This window comes from Vulpes vulpes, chromosome 11 (assembly GCF_048418805.1).
Source record: "Vulpes vulpes isolate BD-2025 chromosome 11, VulVul3, whole genome shotgun sequence".
Classification (NCBI taxonomy): Eukaryota; Metazoa; Chordata; class Mammalia; order Carnivora; family Canidae; genus Vulpes; species Vulpes vulpes.
In genome coordinates, this window is record NC_132790.1 from 26,162,921 (window position 1) to 26,182,381 (window position 19,461).

Sequence of the window (19,461 nt, forward strand, 5' to 3'; positions counted from 1 at the left end):
ATGGTCTTGTGAAGGGATTCCATATCAATACTTTGGAAGAATGTTCCATATTATATCCTTGTCTTGGAGACTGATGTTGCTCATAGAAAAGTCTTTGAAGAGCTCTGCAAAAGATGTCTATTTAACCTTAATCCAATGTTTTTCAAACTGGCTTACAGATAGAAACTTTTAGAATATCTGTTACCATACAGAACATTCTTGGGAAATGCTGAGGTAAAGACTACTGACTGGGAACAGAGGAGGTCTGGGTTGTGGTCCCGGATCTGCCACTAACTGGCATGTTTCGTCATCTTTGAACTTCAGTTTCCTTATCTGCAAAAGAAGAGGTTTGAAATCAATGATCTAGAGAGAAAAAAAGGACTATCATTTATTGCACACTGACTCTGTGCCATGCACTGGCATACCATCAGGCTCCTGATCATAGGTCATACTTGGTTGTAATCAGATGTCACCGTCTGCTATCACCATCTTGAAATGCTTCATAAAATGTAAAAACAAGGAGTTCTGCATTTTCATTTTGCAGTGGGCCCCATAAATTATGTAGTTGATCCTGTGAGTTTGTGTATTTAGAGACAGAAAGAGAAAGATTATCTATGTTATCTCTCATCTTCATATCAGTCTAGTGAGAATATATGCATATTATTATTTTTGATACACAGAATGGAAGCTGAGAATGAAAGAGGTCAAATAAATTACTCAAGTTCACAGAGGGAATGAATAACAGAGCCAGGATTCCAAGCTAGTCTACTGGGCTCTAAAGCTTTTGCTCTTCCCACTAGACCAGCTGCCAGTGCAAACATTCTATAATTCTAAGATTCTTTTGTTCTTCCAACTACTGGTAGATCTCACTATTCCAGTAACAGAAGAAGTGCATTAATACCATCTGTTTCCTGATTGACTATCTAGCTAAATGAATTAGAGAGTGATGAACTAGACATCAGTGAAAAAACATGGCTAGATGGCAGGGAATGAGTGGCTGTAGAAGTTAGACAAACTTGGAGCCCAACAAACCTGGTTTTACCATTTACTAGCCATGTGACCTAGGGTGACCCACTGTACTTCTCTGTCTCAGTCTACCTCATAGGTCATTTTGAGGATTAAATAAAATAATGCATTGCTTCACACATGGTAATCTCTCAAAAGATTATTACTGTCTTTTTTTTATTACTTTTTATTAACCTTTTTATTAACCACACCAAGATTTGCTGTCGTGATATCAGAACACCAACTATGAGAACTCATTCGATTTGTTCAATAACAAATGCAAAAACATTAGATGTCTTTACTTTTTTCTAAATCAAATCAAATCTTAATTTCTCTAATTCAAGTCAATTAAATTTAGCTTCACTCTCACCTACCAGGTTGGTGGGACATAAAATTTCAGAGCTTTTGTGGGGATGCAAAAATCTCAGGGCTTACCCAACCTGGAAAACCTGGGGAAGTGTCTTCAGCCCATTGTAGTCATAGCTCATTGTCCAAACAGGTGTGTTGCACTCAGATATATCTCGTCCATTTGCTCAAGGCATCTACTCCTATTCTATACTTGGCTACCAAGAGCTCCTGCATGGCTCCCAAAGCCACTGCTTGTTCTTCATTCCCCAGGTGTCTTTTTGGTCATCACTGCCAGAGATACTGGGAGAGAGCCAAGTGTGGGTCCCTACCTCCTCCTGGCTTTGCTTCCCCTCTCCCAAACAATCCAGTGTGGTCCCTTCAAGAATGTATATGTTGGAAACAGGGACCTCTGAATGTGTTCCCCTGAGGCAAAGAAAGCCTCCCAACCTACAAAGGACTAACTGTCCTTCCTAAAAGAGTGCAGAGGGAATTTCTCTTTGTCTTCTTACTAAGTCTACAGAAGGAAAAAATGAATCAATTAATTCATTCAATTACGCCATGTTCTCAAACTTTGTCATCTCCTGTCAAGACTCCTTTAGCTGTTTCTCCCTTAACCACTATATTTCACATCAAATCCTGCATGTTTTATTTTTACTGCAAACTGGGATAGGAAAGGGATTTGGGGTAAGGGCAGCACTAGACAGATTATGTTGCTGACTCTCCCCATTTCTGAGTGAGAATTTTCACAACCAGCTATTTCGAATTCCATGTTTCAGATCTTCTGAAACTCTTGGGAACAATGAGTAGTGGAAACAACCTTTTACACAGTGGGTGGGAAAAACACAGGCTTTGGAAACCTTGATTTATAGGAGTATGTTTGTATGTAATGGCACAGAGGTCTTGGTAATAGGGTATTGGAACAGGTTAGGACACTGATGTGAATGGAATATATAAAAGGACAGAAGTGATGGGTCATTGGGAAAACGATGTTTTTCCCTGTGTACATAGTTATGCTAGATGTCTGCCAAGTGAAGAGCAAAATTTGAATTTTACTGTAAGGATGCGCAGAACTATAGATCTGTAGTGCTGCGCCCTCTAGTGGCTAGCTCATTCAATGACCATAATGCTGTTTTCTCTGATTCCCTAGTTCTTACTAGGTAAACTGCCAGTCTTGGTAACTGTCTTGTCTTCTTTTTGGTTCTGTTAGAACCACTGACTGCCTCCATCTATATTTTGTCCTCCCATTCCTCTATAATTACTGGCTCAGTGGTAGGGCATAGATCATTAGGAAAAGATTGGTTCTTTTGGAAACAGACAGAGGTGGAGGATGGCATATAGGATTGGTGGGGTGGGGGTGGGGGGGGTGGTAGTAATGCAGTAGGGAAGTGAGGAAGCAGGAGTGGGCAGAGGGAGAAGCTAACTCACAATGTGGTTGCAATTGAAGCCTCAGCTGATCGAATGGGGAGTCCTGGAGTTGAGATGGCTCCTGAGTTGTCCCAAATTGATGCCATGGAACCAGACCTTTGTATCCCTGCATCAGTCTGTCAGAACCCCAGGAGAGGTTCCAGTTTGGGGTGAAATAGTTACCTGTGGCTCAGGGCAACAAACAGTGAGGGACCCAGCTGGGAGCTGTCAGCAGCTCACATTCCCAGTAGCTGGGTGATATGAAAGTTCTGGGCAAAGCACCATGTATCCACTCCTGGGAGTTTGCATTCACATTCCCAGGCATCCTGAGCACTTTGTTCCTCTCTTGTTCCTCTCTTTTGTCAGTTTTTCCTTGATGCAGGGAGGAAAAGCCCAGAAATGAAAGTCAGGAGTCATAGATTCTAGCACAGACTCCATCTGCATGACCTTAAGTATGTCACCTAAATTATTGTGGCCTAAGGGCTAGAAAGAGAGTTTAACAACAATGCTTCAGTATTTAAATTTTACAAAGTGCTCTCACATTCACTTTTAATTGAATCCACTGGACTAAACTGTCTAAATCAAATGAGATAATGGAGACAGAAGTAGTTTGAAAGATCGGAAACAGTATGCACATGTGAGAGATTATGTAGCTCATAATAATGTTGATTCGTTTTCAAATTTATTGAGCATTTAATTTGTGTCAAGCTTTCTCTTAGTTAATGGAGGCATAGAGATACATTAGACATGGTTCTTGCCTGCTCCTTTGCATTTTTTCTAGGAGGGGAAAAGACATGCCAAGAGAGTACAATGTGGTAAAAATTATAGAACCATAAACAGAGCAGTAAAATTAGTGAAAGAAGCCTCAGTCTATGTAGAGGAGGGGCATAGGTGGGTTCAAAGTAAAGCTTCATAGAAATAGAACATTTTTATAGGTAGAAGGCCTGAAGTGGGTGAGCTAATCCTTGCCCTCATATGCCTACCATATTTGCTGCTTTGTTCTTAGTACTAAACACATTGCTTACATCTAGGTACTTAATACATATTTGTTGAATAAATGATAAACCAAGAGTAGAATTATAAGCCTGTAGCTGTCCCACAGAGCTATTTTCAGATGTATTTAAATAGTCCCATCCTCTCTCCACCTAAGGGAGGTTTAGCAATAATTCACATTAGATGTTTTCTTGAGATTAAACCCTTCTAATCTCCCAGCAGATTTTGTGGCTGGTTTCTGTTTCCTTGTCCCCAGTGTTTAGAGTCAGTGCTTTAGGGACTCAGGGACACTTAAGAATGTCCCAATTGGCTTATTATTTCCATAGACCTGTGACAGTGTCCTCTCTTCTCTTTGTGGCATCTTGGTTGGGGATGGAAGGAGCTGAGCAGGGATGAGATTGTGACTGCTCTATTTGATCCTTGAAGGGAAACTAAGAGGCCAGCCACAGTCTATTGAGAGAGTAGGAGGGTTCAGATTTAAGAAAGCACCTAATGTGACTCTCAAAGGAACCAGCTCCAGTGGGGAGAACATGGGCTTTGAATGCAGGCAAATCTGTGTTAAAATTTAGACAGCCTCACACACTAAGTAAATGTTAAAGGAGCTATTTCACTTTTGAGCTTGTTTCCTCATCTATAAAATGGCAATTAAAAAATTTCAGAGCTTTTGAAAAAGAAATAAGGTAACATGGAAATTCCCAGCACAGTACCTAGCAGAGGTTGGTTGCTCATCAAAAACTAGTTTTTCTTCCCTTTTTCTTTCCTGGTTACTAATTTCTGACTTTCCTGTTTCCCAGGAGCTCATGCTCTGTCAGTGTTTAACCACTGCCACCAGATGGGTTCTCTGATTTCATCCAGGTAGATTATCTGATTTCATTCTTAGTTTCTTAGTGGCACCTGAAAGATGATTCTTTTTCCTACACAAAGTTGGCTGAAAGCCTTGCTTGGTCTATTTCCCTTATGCCTAAACCAATATCTTGGACATTACCATTTCAGTGAGAGACAAGACTCACCAATGCCAGAAAAAAAAAATGAGCAAAAGTCACACTTTTAAGCCATGACAGTCTTAGTTATACCCACTAGGTTCCAACCCCTACAGATCACCCAAACATGATCAAATCAGAGTAATAGCATTTCTTTCTCCTTGACAAAGCTGTACGTCTTTTTGTTCAAGGCCAGTCCTGGGGGAAAGAGTGAGGAGGGTAGGGTGAAAAACACTAGCTGTCCTCCAAAATTCATTCTTCCCTTCCATAGTAATAGAGATTTAGCTGGGATATGACTGCCCAGATAGGAAACTCATTTGCTGGCTTGCCTTACAGCCAGTTATGTTCATGTCACTAAGCCCTTGTCAGTGGTTGTGAGCAGAAAGAATGTGTGCAGCTTTTGCCTTGCTTGCTTAAGAGTAAATCGGTGGTTCTGGAATTCTGTACTTGCTCCCTCCTAAATACTTCCAACCAGAGTGAACTTGGAAGCTACATGTTGAAGATGGCAGTAATTATCCTAATTCCCTGAATGACTGTGTAGAGCAGAACCATCCACCTACTTGAAATGCTGCGTTGGACCTCCTAATCAAATTCTTAGAGTTCTTCATATCCTTCTTTGAATCTCCAAGAAATATCCATGAATACTTCTTTCTCCTCTTCTTTTTTTTTAAAAGGTACTTATTTATTTATTTATTATTAATTATTTATTTATTTACTAGAGAGAGAACATGAGTAGGTGGAAGAGAGAAAGGAAGAGGGATAAGTAGACTCCCCACTGAGCAGGTAGCCAGAGGTGGCCTAATCTCTGGACCCTTGGATCATGACCTGAGCAGAAGGCAGACGCTTAACCAACTGAGCCACCCAGGTGCTCCTTCTTCTCCTTTTCTTGACCATCACTTATAATATCTGTTCCCTACATTTTCTAGGACTTAACTACATTGTTTCCTACATGGTTCTTTTTGGTGTTATTTTGTTCTTTATTTGGTGTGTGCTTCTTGTCTGTTAAACAGAAGAAGATCCTAAGATGTGACTACAGATGTGCTCCCATTTCCCCAATAGCACATCTGTAGTAGACACTGAGAGAGCCCAAAGAGGCCTCCTTCCCCAGCTGCTGTGGGTGTTGACTGCTATCAGTTTGGAGCTGCTCCCTTCTCCAGAGATTTGGCCTCAGCCAAATGTGAGTACCCTTGGGAGGTTAAGTAACCCCTTTAACAGCTAGCAGCCAATGATGTGCAATACAGGGCAGAAAATGATAGCTACAGAAGGTGGGGCAATTCTGTGATGAATACTCATCAGAACCTTCCTGAGGAGCCAGGCTGTTGCAAACCTCCAATCAATACAACCTCCTTACTTAGCTTGCTTCTGCTGTGCTAGCCTGCAGTAGCTCACAGGTGCCACCTATCTCCAGAGAATTGCCCTCAGGTGATGAGATCCTCCTTCCAACCTCCTCTTGTCCCAGAGTGGTCTAAAACCAATGACTCACTGATACGGGGGGCATAAAAGGCCAGCCCCCTTGCCTCAAGGAGGTGTAATCCTGCTATGTGGTTTGTGCCCCAGCCATGTAGAACAGTTCCCTGTGGATCAGCCCAAGGCTAGACAAGACCCAAGACCCTCTTTGTTCTTTTCATTTCCTAACTGCTTCATTGTATCCCTTTCTGGTTTTTCCTGAAAAGTGTCCTGTCAAAAAAATACGTCTCAGACTCTGTTTCTAGGGAACCCAACCTCAAACTATCAGCGTCAGTGCTCTGCTATCATTTCCCCAGATCATTTTCCAATTCATTTCTAGGGACTATTTAAATCTATACCCTGGATTAGCTGTGCCACAGTGCCAAGATTGGGTTGAAGGCGGTGCAGCAGTTATATGAAAAACTTGTGGGCTCTACTGAAGTAATTTAAAAAATTTTTTTTATTTATTTATGATAGTCACACACACACACAGAGAGAGAAAGAGGCAGAGACATAGGCAGAGGGAGAAGCAGGCTCCATGCACCGGGAGCCCGACGTGGGATTCGATCCCGGGTCTCCAGGATCACGCCCTGGGCCAAAGGCAGGCGCTAAACCGCTGCGCCACCCAGGGATCCCTGAAGTAATTATTTTTAAGAGATTTCCATTCATTCATTCATTCATTCATTCACTCACTCACTTATTTAGAGAGAAAGTGAGCGAGAGAGAGTACAAACCAGGGGGTAAGGCAGAGAAAAGTAGACTCCCTGCTGAGCGGGAAGCCCGACACAGGGCCGCATCCTAGGACCCCAGGATCATGACCCGAGCTGACAGCAGCCACTTAGCCAACTGAGCCACCCAGGCGCCCCTCTGCTGAAGTAATTATAAGGAATATCTACTGTTCAGGGTTGTTAGGAAGGTATTGCAAGCTATATGAGTTAATGTGTATAAAATGCTTAGACTAGTAGCTGACATATAGTAAATGTTTAAGTGTTAGGGCAGGAATTTCCTTGATCTATTTTACTTATGTATCCTAACAGTGCCAAGATAAGTGCTTGGCACATAGTAAGTCCTCAATAAATATTTGTTGAGTGAGTGATTATCAAAGTTTTGCTTTGAGGGCTCAACGTGATGTGCTGGGATCTGGCCAGCAGAGGGCAGAGCCGGTGCAGATCAAATATCCCATGCACTGAAGAAGGTAAGTGCCACTGAACTCCAAACCGTTGGGGTGGGGTAGAAATGGGCTGAGGAAGAGGAGTAATGAGGTATATTGAGCCCCTACTTTGTGAATTCAGACAAATAAGTAGCTCTAGGCTGTGGTGTCTGTAGCTCTTCTTCTGAACTTGTGACTGATTATTCCATGTTCCCCTCAATAAATCCCCTTTTGTGTTTATGCTAATATACATTGGGTTTCTGCAACTTGCAAGCAAAAGAATTTCTATCATTTTATTATTAATCCCTGCAAGTGTGAGGGCTATGTGAAGGGAATCCACTTCCATGGGTAGAGACACTGAAGTCCCAGACATGCCCCACTGGGCCTACATCCTGCTCAATTTCCCAGTTAACCACTGTCTTTAGAAGTGTGGTTTCACCACATTTCTACCTGCAAGCTTCCCTTGTCTTGTTCTCTTCTTTCACTCTGCCCACTTCGATCAGTCCTATCTTTCAAAGCCCAGTTAAAAGATTTCTCTGAGTCCTCTAAATCTACTCAACCTCATTTCTTAAAACCCTTCTAGCCTGACCATACCTATATATGTTTATATTTCCTATTTTATTTGGGAGTTTGGGTTGAGTGGCCTCTAAAGTCCCATTCAACTGCAGACTTCTGAAAATGATGCCTACCCACATGTCAGATCTTCTACAGTAGATCTTCACCTTCTTCTTCAAGTAGAGCTAAGGAGAGGCTTGAGCATACATGGGCCTCAGCACCGATTTGCAGAGAGTGAACACAACCAACTGCTCATGGGAGTGAATGTGTTCTGTGATCTTCCATTTAAGAAACACACAGGCCTTTATTTTTACTTTCCAAAGTGGAAGCAGCCCCCTCCGGCCCATTATACAAGCAATATACTTATGGTCAAGTAAATCAAATATTACATAAATTTTTTAAGTAAAAAAGGAAAATCACCCACAATCCTTCTCTTCAGAGATAACTGCTATTAAAGTATTCTTTCAGAGTTTCTGCTATATATAATATGTATGTTTCAATAGGGCCTTCTGGAAACCCCATGTTGATCCCTTAAATAGAATCAAACAGAACAGTGGGAGGTTCCAACCTGGGATTTGTAGCTTGTAAGGTATTCACTTGCCACATTGCACATATTTGACTGGACCATATGAAAACCACTGATATTCAGCTGCTTTTGACCTACAAACACAATTTATTATTTAACCTAGTGTGTGTGAAACCCAGAATGTCAGAACTGGTAGAGCCCTTAGAGACTTTGAGGTCTTACTATTCTATTGTGCCAAAGAGAGAAAAGTATCAGACAGAGAAGTAACCAGCCAGTTCATGTACCAGAATCCTTCTACTGAATCAGGTACCTACCTTGCATACTCTTCTTCTTTTAAGCAGCTCAGCCACAATGAGGCTTTTTTTTTTTTTTTTAAAGATTTTATTTATTTATTCATGAGAGACAGAGAGAAGCAGGCTCCATCCAGGGAGCCTGACGTGGGACTCGATCCCGGGACTCCAGGATCATGCCCCGGGCCGAAGGCAGGCGCTAAACCACTGAGCCACCCAGGGATCCCTACATACTCTCCTTCTTTTAATTTGATAATCCTCTAGGTGTAATAATAATCTTCAAGAAGCAGATTTCAATTTGGTATCAGAAAATTTTTCATAGAATCTCATCAAATCAGAAGAGGCTGTGTTAGAGGTAATGACTGGAGATGTGGCTGGGAAGAACACTGTGACATGGCTGGAGCTAAAAAGCCTCGATATTCAGGGGCCTGCATTTGCATGGCTTCTTAGGACTTTAGGAGGGGTCCTAGTAATGTATTAGCATGACAATATGTTTTTTGTAATATTTGCAAAAGCAGGATATTTTTGAATTCTTTTTCTTAAGGAGGGTCCCCAGAATCATAGAAGTTTCAAGCCTGGATCCTGTCCTGTATGGTGGCACAGTTTTGAAAAGCAGTAGGCAAGGAAACCAGAATTCCTAGGTCCTAGTTTATAGCCCTGCTCTGGCCCAAATGGCTAGAATCGTACTTACTTTGCTTCCCTCATAGGGGGTAAAATCACAAATGTTAAATATCTTCAAACACATAAAAAATGTGAACAAATATAAATAAGTCATATTACTCAGATTCTTATGGTGATACGGGAGAATCTCTGCTACTTTTCATGGCCATTGAAGATAACACATCAAAAAATGTGTCCTCAGTGCATCTTCCTGTTTCATTTCCCTCTGTTACAACTTCCTTTTCTCCTTCCTCCAGCCTCTAGGCCCCAACCCCCAGCCACTGGACCAATCATTGGTTATTATCTTTTGCAACTTCTATATATTTGTTCATGGGGCTCCCACTGTTTATAAAGTCTATCTTTACTGGAAAACAAAATCTTTACCAACAAGGCCCAGGTCTGCCAGCCCCTCTCCTCCCACTGTAATGATGACCTCCCTTAGGACTATTTCTTGTTAATCTTACAGATGGGGACACTGAGGCCTGATGTGGTCCATAACTGAGTTCCAGTGTCTTGATGTTCGGCCATTCCCAGGCCCCTAGCATCAGATCATAGACACACGGTTCTTGATATACACATGATAGGGGTCACTGCGTTTGTCCACTTTACGGGAGCGGGTATATCCCAGGATGAGGCTGCCCACGGTGGCAGCAAATAGAAACATGACGAAGAGAATGTACATGTAGGAGTTGTCATCACGGCCAGGTAGGCTGGCCCGCCGCTCCCCAGTCAGGTCGTCTGGCCCTGGCCGGCAGAGCAAGTTGCTGTGAAGAGTGGCGTTTAGAGCCTTCAGCACTGCGTGCAGGCTCTCATACCAGGTTTCAGTCCCGTTGGTGGTCTCCATAGCAACAGAGATCCGGAGTGGGAGCAAGGAGGCCACTCTGTTGGTTACAGAAAAGAGAGGGGGGTGGCTTCTGTCACCTGCAGTTTGAATTCCCGCCCAACCCCTGTAGGCCCCAGCTAAAATCCCAATGTCACAGTTTATTTGTCTGTCTTCTCCATTAGACTGTAAGGTAGGAACCGTATCTGTTTTATTAACTGCTATACACAAGCACATAAGACAGCGCTGAACAGATGCTCAGTATAGACTTGTGGAATAAAGCCTTCCTTCACCACTGTAACACATATTAATCTTTCTTTGGATTCTATAAATCACTGAGCTTTGGGCTTCAAGGACCTTAGGGGTTATTTATTCTAACTGCTTCCATTTTATACACAAGGAAACCAAGACCGAGAGAGAATTAACTGGCCTGTCCATGATCAGAGAATATTGGAAGTAGAGCCAAGACAAGAGTCCTTCTCTGTGATGGCCAACTTAGAGCTCCTTTGCCTCCTGGGCCAGCTATCAGCAGGAATGTGTGGCACCATCAGAAGACATTCCCCCAGAACCCTCCTTCAACACAGTTCTTTTTTTATATTCCACAGGGAGCATTTACAAGAAAGGATGGCTTAGATTTCATCCTACCTGGAGGCCAGAGGCTCAGTCGTTTGATCTCTCAAGTGTCCTATTCACAAACACTCTAGATCTTCCTACCTATTGGGGACAAATTCTGTTGGAAATGAGGTGGGTGGTGGTGGAAGCAGGGAGAGGCTGATAATCACTGCAGAACCAGGGAAAAGAACAGGGTTGGGCTGAGGGGAGGGGAGTGAAAGCATCACTCAGTCCGATTTGGAGTTTTACCTACCCCAGAGAAAGAACACAGGCATCTCAACTATCCTGCTTTGAGACAAAAAAAGTCACTGTATACTGGTATATAATAAATGTTTCTTTTTCTTCCTCTCAGAGATTCTTAGTCTACAGAATAATATCCAAAGACAGCCTTGTATCCTAGTCTCTAAAAAATCATGTCATTCCTTTTAAACAAGGCTCCACACTCACTTCTTTCAGGAAGACTTCATTGAGTGCTCCCTACCCCTTTACCATATTCCACAAGCTTTATCAGTGCAGCCTTTCCTTTTAGCCAGCACTTATGTATAAGGCAATATGTGGCTATTCTCTTGTTATTGATAAGGGTATCAGCAGACTACATGCTCCTGGTCAGCAGGGCTGTGTCTCTCCCTAAAGTCTAGAGGACTACCCTGAGACTAGCTGGGTGTTGTGCTTCCCTCCAGGGTCTATCTTGTGACTTGCTGGGTGTTCTTCCAATGGTCTCCAGTAAAGATGGCTACTTCAGGGACTTTTTCCATAGGCCATACACACTCAGAGTTCATTGACTGGTTTCAAAGCCTTCCTTTATCTAGGTAGAGTTGTCAACCAACCAAAGTTAACAAACTTGACTATTACCCAGGTCTCTTTCCCAGAAAAGATGACAGTTATGACCATGGCCAATGTTTATGAATGCAAAAGAAGAATCTCAAAAACACAGCAATCACCCAGGACTGGCCTACATTTCATGCAAGGCCTTTGGGGGCTCCCTGCTCTGTGGTGCTTGGACTACCTTGTCTGTATAGAGGAAAGGAAGAGAACAAGGGCTCGTGGAATTAAGATTCAGGAGGCAGAGGTTCTCATCTACTACCCCACTTGTCAGGTAAGAAATTTGTGCCTTCTTCATCCTTCTTATCGACCAACGGAAGGCAGTAGCAGCAGCACAATGAATTAATGGCTCAACTAATCATTCAGCCAGTCATCATTTATGTAGGCCCACTCTTGGGCAGGCCTCATGCTGGGAGCTTGAGGCGGCTCGAACCCAGTCCCTGCACTTAGAGACATACTGCCAGCTGCTCCATAATGCAAGGGACAAGCCAGGGGCTACTGGGGCTTAAGGAAAGAAGGGACAAATTCTGATCAGAGCTCAGAGAGTATTCAGACTGATGGAGGCATTTGAGTTGGACCTAGAAGGGTTTTTAGGAGGTAGAGAAGGCAAGAAACGTAAAGAGGTAAACAAGCATGACAAGAATGTTCAGAAGAATAGAAAGTAGCATAAAGGGGTTGGAGTGTAAGATGTGTGGAAGGATAAGATAGGACATGGGATAGAGAAACTGCCCTGGATTAGATTATGGAGGGCCTTGACTGCCACACTGCAGAGTTAGAACTTTATCCTGTAGTTGGGGAAGAACCAAGGGACAATATTTTAAAAGGGGGATGCAATGATCAGATTTGTGTTTGAAAGGACATTCTGGCTGCTATGTGGACTGGAGGGGACAAGAATTGAGGCAGGGAGCCCAGTGACAAGGGCCTTGAAAGAGTTCAGGTAGAAGACACAGAGTCCTGTGCTGGGGCCATGGGGATAACAAGGTGGGGGCCAGAAGAGAGGTGAGATATGAGAGACATGTGGGGACAGGTTTAGGGAAGAAAGAGCCTTGGACTGTTTTACAAGGAGATAACAGACAGATGGGGTGCCTGGAAGAGCCCACTTTGAAAGAAATGAGCTGCTTGCCCTGTTTGGGCTTTTGTTTCCTCATCTGTCAAAATGATTTTCAATCTGGAATTATTCAGTAGGTACAGAGTTTCAGTTTTGCAAGATGAAGAAGTTCTAGAGATCTGTTGCATGATAATGTGAATACAGTTAATACTACTGAGCTGTATACACTTGAAAATGGTTAACAGGGTAAAGTTTATGTTTTTGTTTTTTTTTTGTTTTTTTTTTTTTTTACCACAATGAAAAACAACAACAAAGAGAAGACTATCATCTCTGCCCTGCCTCCCTGGCTTGAGCACACAGTTTTATTATGGTCAAAAAATTTTTTTAATCCTATTCTCCACTTTTGAGAAGTAAATACATATACACAATACATACAATGAAGATGAAGCCTCCTTGTTCCCAGTAGTCCAGGACTCTTTCCCAGAGCAGTTTTCTTAGATGTCCTTGCAAGGCAGTTTTAACTGACAGGACAGAGGAAGGGCAACTTGAATCTGGAATACTCACCAAATAATAGGTAAATCCTCTGGCTCAGAGTCAGCTTCAGGAATCTCCCTGTGGGTGCCTCTGAATCTTCCTGAGGGCTCCTCAGCCTCTCAGCCTCTTCAGGGTGTCTCTGGACACATCTGGGGTCTCAGTATTGACTTTGGGAGCTGGGAAAGTCCCAGAGCTGGAAAGCAGGGGACGTGGCAGGAAAGGAAGGAATCAGACACACATAAAACTCTTCAGAACCAGGGTGGATTTCCCAAGGCTGGGGCCCCAAGAGTTGTGCAATAGCCTTGCTGTGGGTACTAACCCCCACCCACTTCCCCTCCCCTTCCTGCAACAGCTGGGTCAGGCCAGTCTAGGGTTGCAGTTACAGGAACTGTGCAGTGGCCAAGGGATGTCTGATTGCTGCCACCCAACTCCAGGCCTGCAATGTCTGGGTGACTTTATGAGAAGCCTCAGTTTAACATGCGGGCTCTCGCTCAGGGACTAGCTAATAGTGCAGACGAAAATATTCCCTTTCCCAAGCATACAGATATCTTAGCAGAAGCCTCTAAAAGGTTGACAGAGGCTGAAACCCAAGGGAATGATGATGGCAGCTGGCAGTCGGGTCAATATTTTACATAGGAACAAATGATGTTCCCAATGAACCTATTTGGAGAGACTGGGTAAAATATGGTCACAGCATCAGCATTATCTGTAGCACAGCTCATTGTGAAAATTAAAGAAGAAAATTGCAATGCCTGACACTAGACGCTGCACAGATGTGGTGGCAGTTTTATTTTTGCAAGGCAGAGGCTGGTAGGATCTTCAGAGTCCATCTAGTCTAATCTCTAGTTAATCTTCTTCATCTTACAGTGAAGGAAATGCTGTCTTGGTTCAGCTGTTACTTGTGTGACATAGGGCATGTGACTTTTCTAGGGCTCAGCTTCTGTCTGCATCTGTAAAATGAAGGGGTTTTATCTACATAATCTGGTAAGATCAGCTCTAACATCCCACGAGGGTACAAATCACAAAACTACTCTTTGAGACTATAGGACATTGGATATAGGTTGGTGGAAGAGGCTTTTGGCCCCTAAATCACAAGATAAAAAAGGCTGCAGACCTTGTTCTCACAGATTAAGGTTTGTAACTGAGCCCCAGGACTGAATTACACTGAATATGCCTGACTAGATAAACTGAGAGCCAAATCGATTGACTTGTTCATTTTTTCTCTTAACAGCCCATCTGCCCAGGTGATCTAGCCAGGGAAGGAAGCAGATTCTGTGCAGAAAATGGGGTCGAGGGACAGTGTGGGGGACAGGGTGGGCGCCAAGGTAGGGTTCAGTGAGGGGACTAAAGGTTCATGAAACCATTCATCCTTCACATCTTCCTCCTGGGGCCTCTCTGGATAGACCCGGATGTTTGTGGTTCTGACAGGAGAAGCAAAGAAACCACTATTACACACATTTAGGTCCTGGATTGGGGTAGGAATGAGGGCCTGGGTGCATGGGCATTGTGCTGGGTCAAGAGAGACAGAGAGCAGATAAAGAGACAGGTTGATTCTCTTTGAACTGCCTCTACATCCAAAGATTGGCCATTGGCATCACTGAGAATTTTGTTCTTCTTTCTCAACTCCTTGGCTTCACTCATCAAGATAGTCACTGATTATGAAGTTCATAATGGGGGAGATGGAGCTCTGCTCTGTAGAGTTCTTAACTTGAAACAGAAGATAGGCCAGTAAGGAAGGAAGGTGAACAGTGACTGACCATGCTGAAAGATATTTTAAAGATTATTTAGAATCTAGATTCTAGGTCAACTCCTTCATTTTGTAGATGGGGAAACTGAAGCTCCAGGAGGGAAGGTGACTTGCACAAAATGGCATGGCTAGTGAAGGGCAGATCTCTCATGAGAACCAAGATCTTTGGAGGCATGTGCTGTTCGGGTGCTCCTTCCACTACCAATGGCAACATTCCCTGGCAGCATCTGAGCTGTGCATCACACCAAACACAGCCTCCTCACGTTCTAGGGTCCCAGGTCCTCTACCTCCATACTACTGCTTTTTTTCTGGCTGCACATTCTCACCAATCAAAGATCTGGCAAGGGGGGCTGTTGGCATCTTTTAGAAGAGTTAACCTTTCTTTATAATCTCACCTCCTATGGTCCATTCTGCTCCAGACTCACTCCTGTTCCCCCAGACAAGCCAGGAGTACTCTCTTCCTCCACACTCTGTTGCTATTTCCTGCACATTAACAGGTTCTTCCTGAATGTTCCTTTTTTTTTTTTTTTTTTTAATGTAAGCTCTATGCCCAGCATGGGGCTTGAACTCCTGACCCTGAAATCAAGAGTCACATGTTCTACCAACTGAGCCAGCCAGGTGCCCCATCCTTAAATGTTCTTGACTTGAACTCACAGGTGTCTAAGGTGGAGGTAGAAGTGTAAAGCTGTGGTCTGAAGGATGAGCTGAGCATCTTAGGTTTTCTTCCAGGTTTTTCTGGGAAAAAGTAAAACTCTACCATTGGTTTTTTTGGTTTCCCCACTGCTATATTTCAGCTACTCTTTCAGAATGAATGAGTTAAGTGCCTGGAAATGTGGTAAAGAGAGGCAAGGGGGAAAAACACACAAGGAAGATAGGGGATCCAAAGACAACCCTGGAGAGCAGGGTTGTCACCACCATTGACTAGGGAGCCAGTGGAGTCAGAGAGGAGTTAAAGGAATGGAACTTAACACAGAGTTGGAAGGACACACAGGAATAAAATCCGAGTTGGAAGGGATCTTAATAATCATTTTGTTGGTACAACCTTCATTCAATCAGAGGAAAGTAGAGCACCCCTCCCTGAGGAGATCACCTGTGAAAGGTCTCACAGCCCAGGATGGGTAGTGCTGGGACCACAAATAGGTATCCCATCCACAGACCTACTTTTAGTTTCCTGTTTTCTGTAGGACAGTCTAACTAACCTCCTCAGATTGTCATTTAAGCTTCTTTGGATGTGACTGTGCCTTTAGTCCCATCTCACCACAGCTCTACCTAGTGCCCTGTGCCATATGATACTGAGCTACAGGCCATTCTCCAAACATTCTTTGCACTTGCACTCTTCTTGCCTTTGTTTACGCTGTTTTCTTAGGCAAAGGAGTCCCCTTCCTCTTTTTAATCTTTCTAGTGAACTCCTATTCATCCTTCAAGACCCAGCTCCAATGTCACCTCTATAGACCCTCTCCTGAGACACCCTCCCCTGTTCCCCACTCCCTAGCCAGTTAGTCTCTCCCTCTTGTCTGTTCCTAAAGTGCAGTGCATAAACCCTATTCAAGCACTATGCTGTACTGAAACTATATACGTGTGTGTGTGTGTGTGTGTGTGTGTGTGTGTGTGTGTGTGTAGGCATTGATACATATAAATAGGTATGTTAAACTATGTGCTGTGAGGTGTGAGGGCAAGGACCTTTGCCTCCTACATTTCTTTGTTCCCTGGACCTGAGCACATAGTAGGCACTTATTCAAGAATAAATGAATCAATGCCTCTTCTTATTAGACAATCCCCCATCTGGCACACATACACACTCATGAAAACAACTTATAGTACTTAAAGCAACTTCTGGAGAAGAAACAGATACCATTTGGTTTGGGAAAGGGGAGGTGCAAAGAAAAGAAGCTATCTTGGTCAGGTAGAGAAGAGACTCGAAGAAGGAAGAATTCTAAGCCTTCTTTGGAAGCCCAGACATTCCCGGTACCTGTACTCCATGCAATCCAAAGGGCAAACATTCTTGGCCCCAAAACACTAACGGTGGTTTTGCCACCCTGTTCCCTGTGTACCTACCCAGGGTGTGGCCACACACACCCACCCATTGCATATACACAGTCCAATTTCCAGTCACCCAGCCTGTGATCTTGCCTTTCATGTGTGCCTCTGATGGTTCCAGTCTTGACCATATGCTTGGCTATGTGACCTTGAGCACTGCCTTTATTTCCTCGGAAATTCATATATGAGATGGGTATAATTATCCCTGCCCTGTCTATCTTACATGGGAACTGGGGGAGACAACAGAGGGGAAGGGGTTTTAGAAATTGCCAAGTATTGGGGATCCCTGTGTGGCTCAGGGGTTTGGTGCCTGCCTTTGGCCCAGGGCGCAATCCTGGAGTTCCGGGAGCGAGTCCCACGTTGGGCTCCCAGCATGGAGCCTGCTTCTCCCTCGTCCTGTGTCTCTGCCTCTCTCTCTCTCTCTCATAAATAAATAAATCTTTAAAAAAATTTGCCAAGTATTATAGAAACATAAGAGAGAATTACTAGCAGTTCAGGCCAGTTTCCTTTTCTGTTTCCCTACCCCCAACTCCAGATTACCAAGAACAGCCATCCCTATATTGCTCCTCCCCCCTTCCTTTGGTTCTCTATCCTCAGGAGAAGCCAATAGTTCTTATGACTCTTCTTGATTCCCAGACACACTTTCCTCCTTCAAAAACCTTCCTTGGAGTGCCTGGGAGGTGCAGTCAGTTAAGCATCCAACTAGTAGTTTTATCTCAGGTCCTGATCTCAGGGTTGTGAGATAAGTCCCTCTTTGGGCTCGTGCTCAGCATGGAGTCTGCTTGAGATTTTTTTTCTCCCTCTCCTTCTGCCCCTCCTGTTCATTTTCTTTCTCTCTCTAAAATAAATAAACGTATCTTTAAAAAAAATAAGTCTTCCTTATTTCTCATACTCTGATCAGCCCTGTAGTCCCTTTTCATTTAACGGTACCATTTGGTAGTCCTGGGGTTGATGGAGAACATACCAGAGCTGGAATCAAGAGACATGCCCCTATTTGGCCATGTCTAGACATGTGTCTTGGTTAAGTCATGTTTCCACCCTAGGCTTCATATTCCCCATCAGTAAGATGGGAGTTTTGTCTTACTTCCTCGTAGGTATTTGGAACATCCATGCATTTAGTTTATGGATAGAAATGTGTTTTGAGATGTGTGGAGTGAGTGAGGGATGAAGAAGGTTGTTGGCTATCATAAGGAGTCAAGAAAATCTGAAAGCAGTTCCCATGCCTCAAGCAGGGGTCTCCTCCATTTGGAACCAGCAAAGAGGATGGATCCCAGGAGATAAGGAAGAGCTTACACATTTACCATGCATCTTTGTAGGTAAAATGGAGATAGGCCCGGACTCGAAGTGAGGAGTCTTGGGTTCTGCTTCTCCTGGTATGTCCCTTGGCAAGCTATGGCCCCCCGGGGCCTCAGTTTCCCCACATACAAATTGGTGAAGAGTGGGGAGGAGGGATAGGAGGAGATGCTCTTCACTGACCCTCACACAGGGGTCTGTCTGAACTCATCTGCTTTCTAAATAAAAGAATCCCAAGTCCAGACCTTGTTCCTCTCATGTCACATGAGTGTACAGGCAACTGGACTAAGAGGCTCATTTTATAGGTAGTGACCCAGGCAAAGAAAGTACAAGGCGTACAGTAGGAGACTTGCACGGGTTTACACAACCTGTAAAATAGAGCTCGGTCTCCTGACTCCTAGCCTACACCTCTGTTACTAGCAGGAGAAGGCGTCTTTGGGAGTCCCCAGGCGCGGGGCACAATGCAATAGCGAATGGGCAAGTCGGCTCCGCAGAGCAAGCAGCTCCCGCCAAACAAGAAGACCGCGCAGGGTCCGAAGGCCATTTCTGCGCGTGCATTCGCTACGGCCCCGCGGGTGTTCGCATGCATACCTGTGGACGTGGAAAGAGCTTTCAAGCCTCCCTCCTGGAGCCTCTGAGTGCCGGTGCAAGCCCCCGTGGCTTTCAGGCTGGAACTGCCAGGCTCCCAGCTCTGCACTCCCACGCGGGGCCCCGGGATCCCTGCACCTCGGTTCTGTGAGCCGTCCCCCACCTCCGGTCGGGGTTCTCAGCGGAGTCGGGAAGACCCCTAACTTCCACCCCCCGCTGCAGCGCAGCCTTCCCGACCCTGCCAGTGCGCCTTACCTGCCTCTTGGCAAGACTCCGAGGGGCGCCGGTCTCTAGATAGGACCCCGCACTCTGTGCCCCTGGGTGCCCCCGGCACAGCAACCCTCCGCGCTGGGTCTGCCTGTCTGCACAGTCTGCGCCCCGACCTGCGCTCTGCTCCCTTTAACCTTTCCCAGGGCGCCTCCTCCCCGGCCCCGCCCGGCCCCCAGCACTCCCACTTCTCCCCAGGCTGGTTTCGGGCGCCTCCGCCCAGAGCTACTTGGCCCCACACGGCCGGCCGGCTGTGGGCTCCGACCCTTCCGTCCCCTGCAGCGCCTGCTTCCTGGACCGGAGACCGAGTGCCTCTCACTTGGCTTCAGCTCGCCCAGCCTCAGGCTGATCTAAACG

The 19,461-nt window shown here is 44.6% G+C and overlaps 1 protein-coding gene across 3 annotated transcripts; it reads right to left on the reverse strand.

Moving 5' to 3' along the window:
* Nucleotides 1-8,744: 8,744 nt before the first annotated feature.
* On the reverse strand, nucleotides 8,745-19,240 carry KCNE3 (potassium voltage-gated channel subfamily E regulatory subunit 3). Of its 3 annotated transcripts, none has more exons than XR_011995134.1 (3): nucleotides 19,093-19,240; nucleotides 13,203-13,845; nucleotides 8,745-10,217 (listed from the first exon to the last, which is right to left on the reverse strand). XR_011995134.1 is itself a non-coding variant. In XM_026010488.2 (3 exons), exon 3 carries the CDS (start codon nucleotides 10,178-10,180, stop codon nucleotides 9,881-9,883), a length of 300 nt encoding a protein of 99 aa, XP_025866273.1. In that variant the 5' UTR covers nucleotides 10,181-10,217; nucleotides 13,203-13,365; nucleotides 19,093-19,240; the 3' UTR covers nucleotides 8,745-9,880. The 3 variants fall into 3 exon arrangements, 2 of the variants coding, with proteins under 2 accessions (XP_025866273.1, XP_072582017.1); XM_026010488.2 differs by having other exon boundaries at nucleotides 13,203-13,365; XM_072725916.1 differs by lacking the exon at nucleotides 19,093-19,240 and having other exon boundaries at nucleotides 13,203-13,483.
* Nucleotides 19,241-19,461: the final 221 nt, after the last annotated feature.

What these genes read in the sequence shown, in the direction of transcription:
- KCNE3 (XM_026010488.2), bottom strand. Translation starts at nt 10,180, where the DNA reads ATGGAGACCACCAACGGGACTGAAACCTGGTATGAGAGCCTGCACGCA.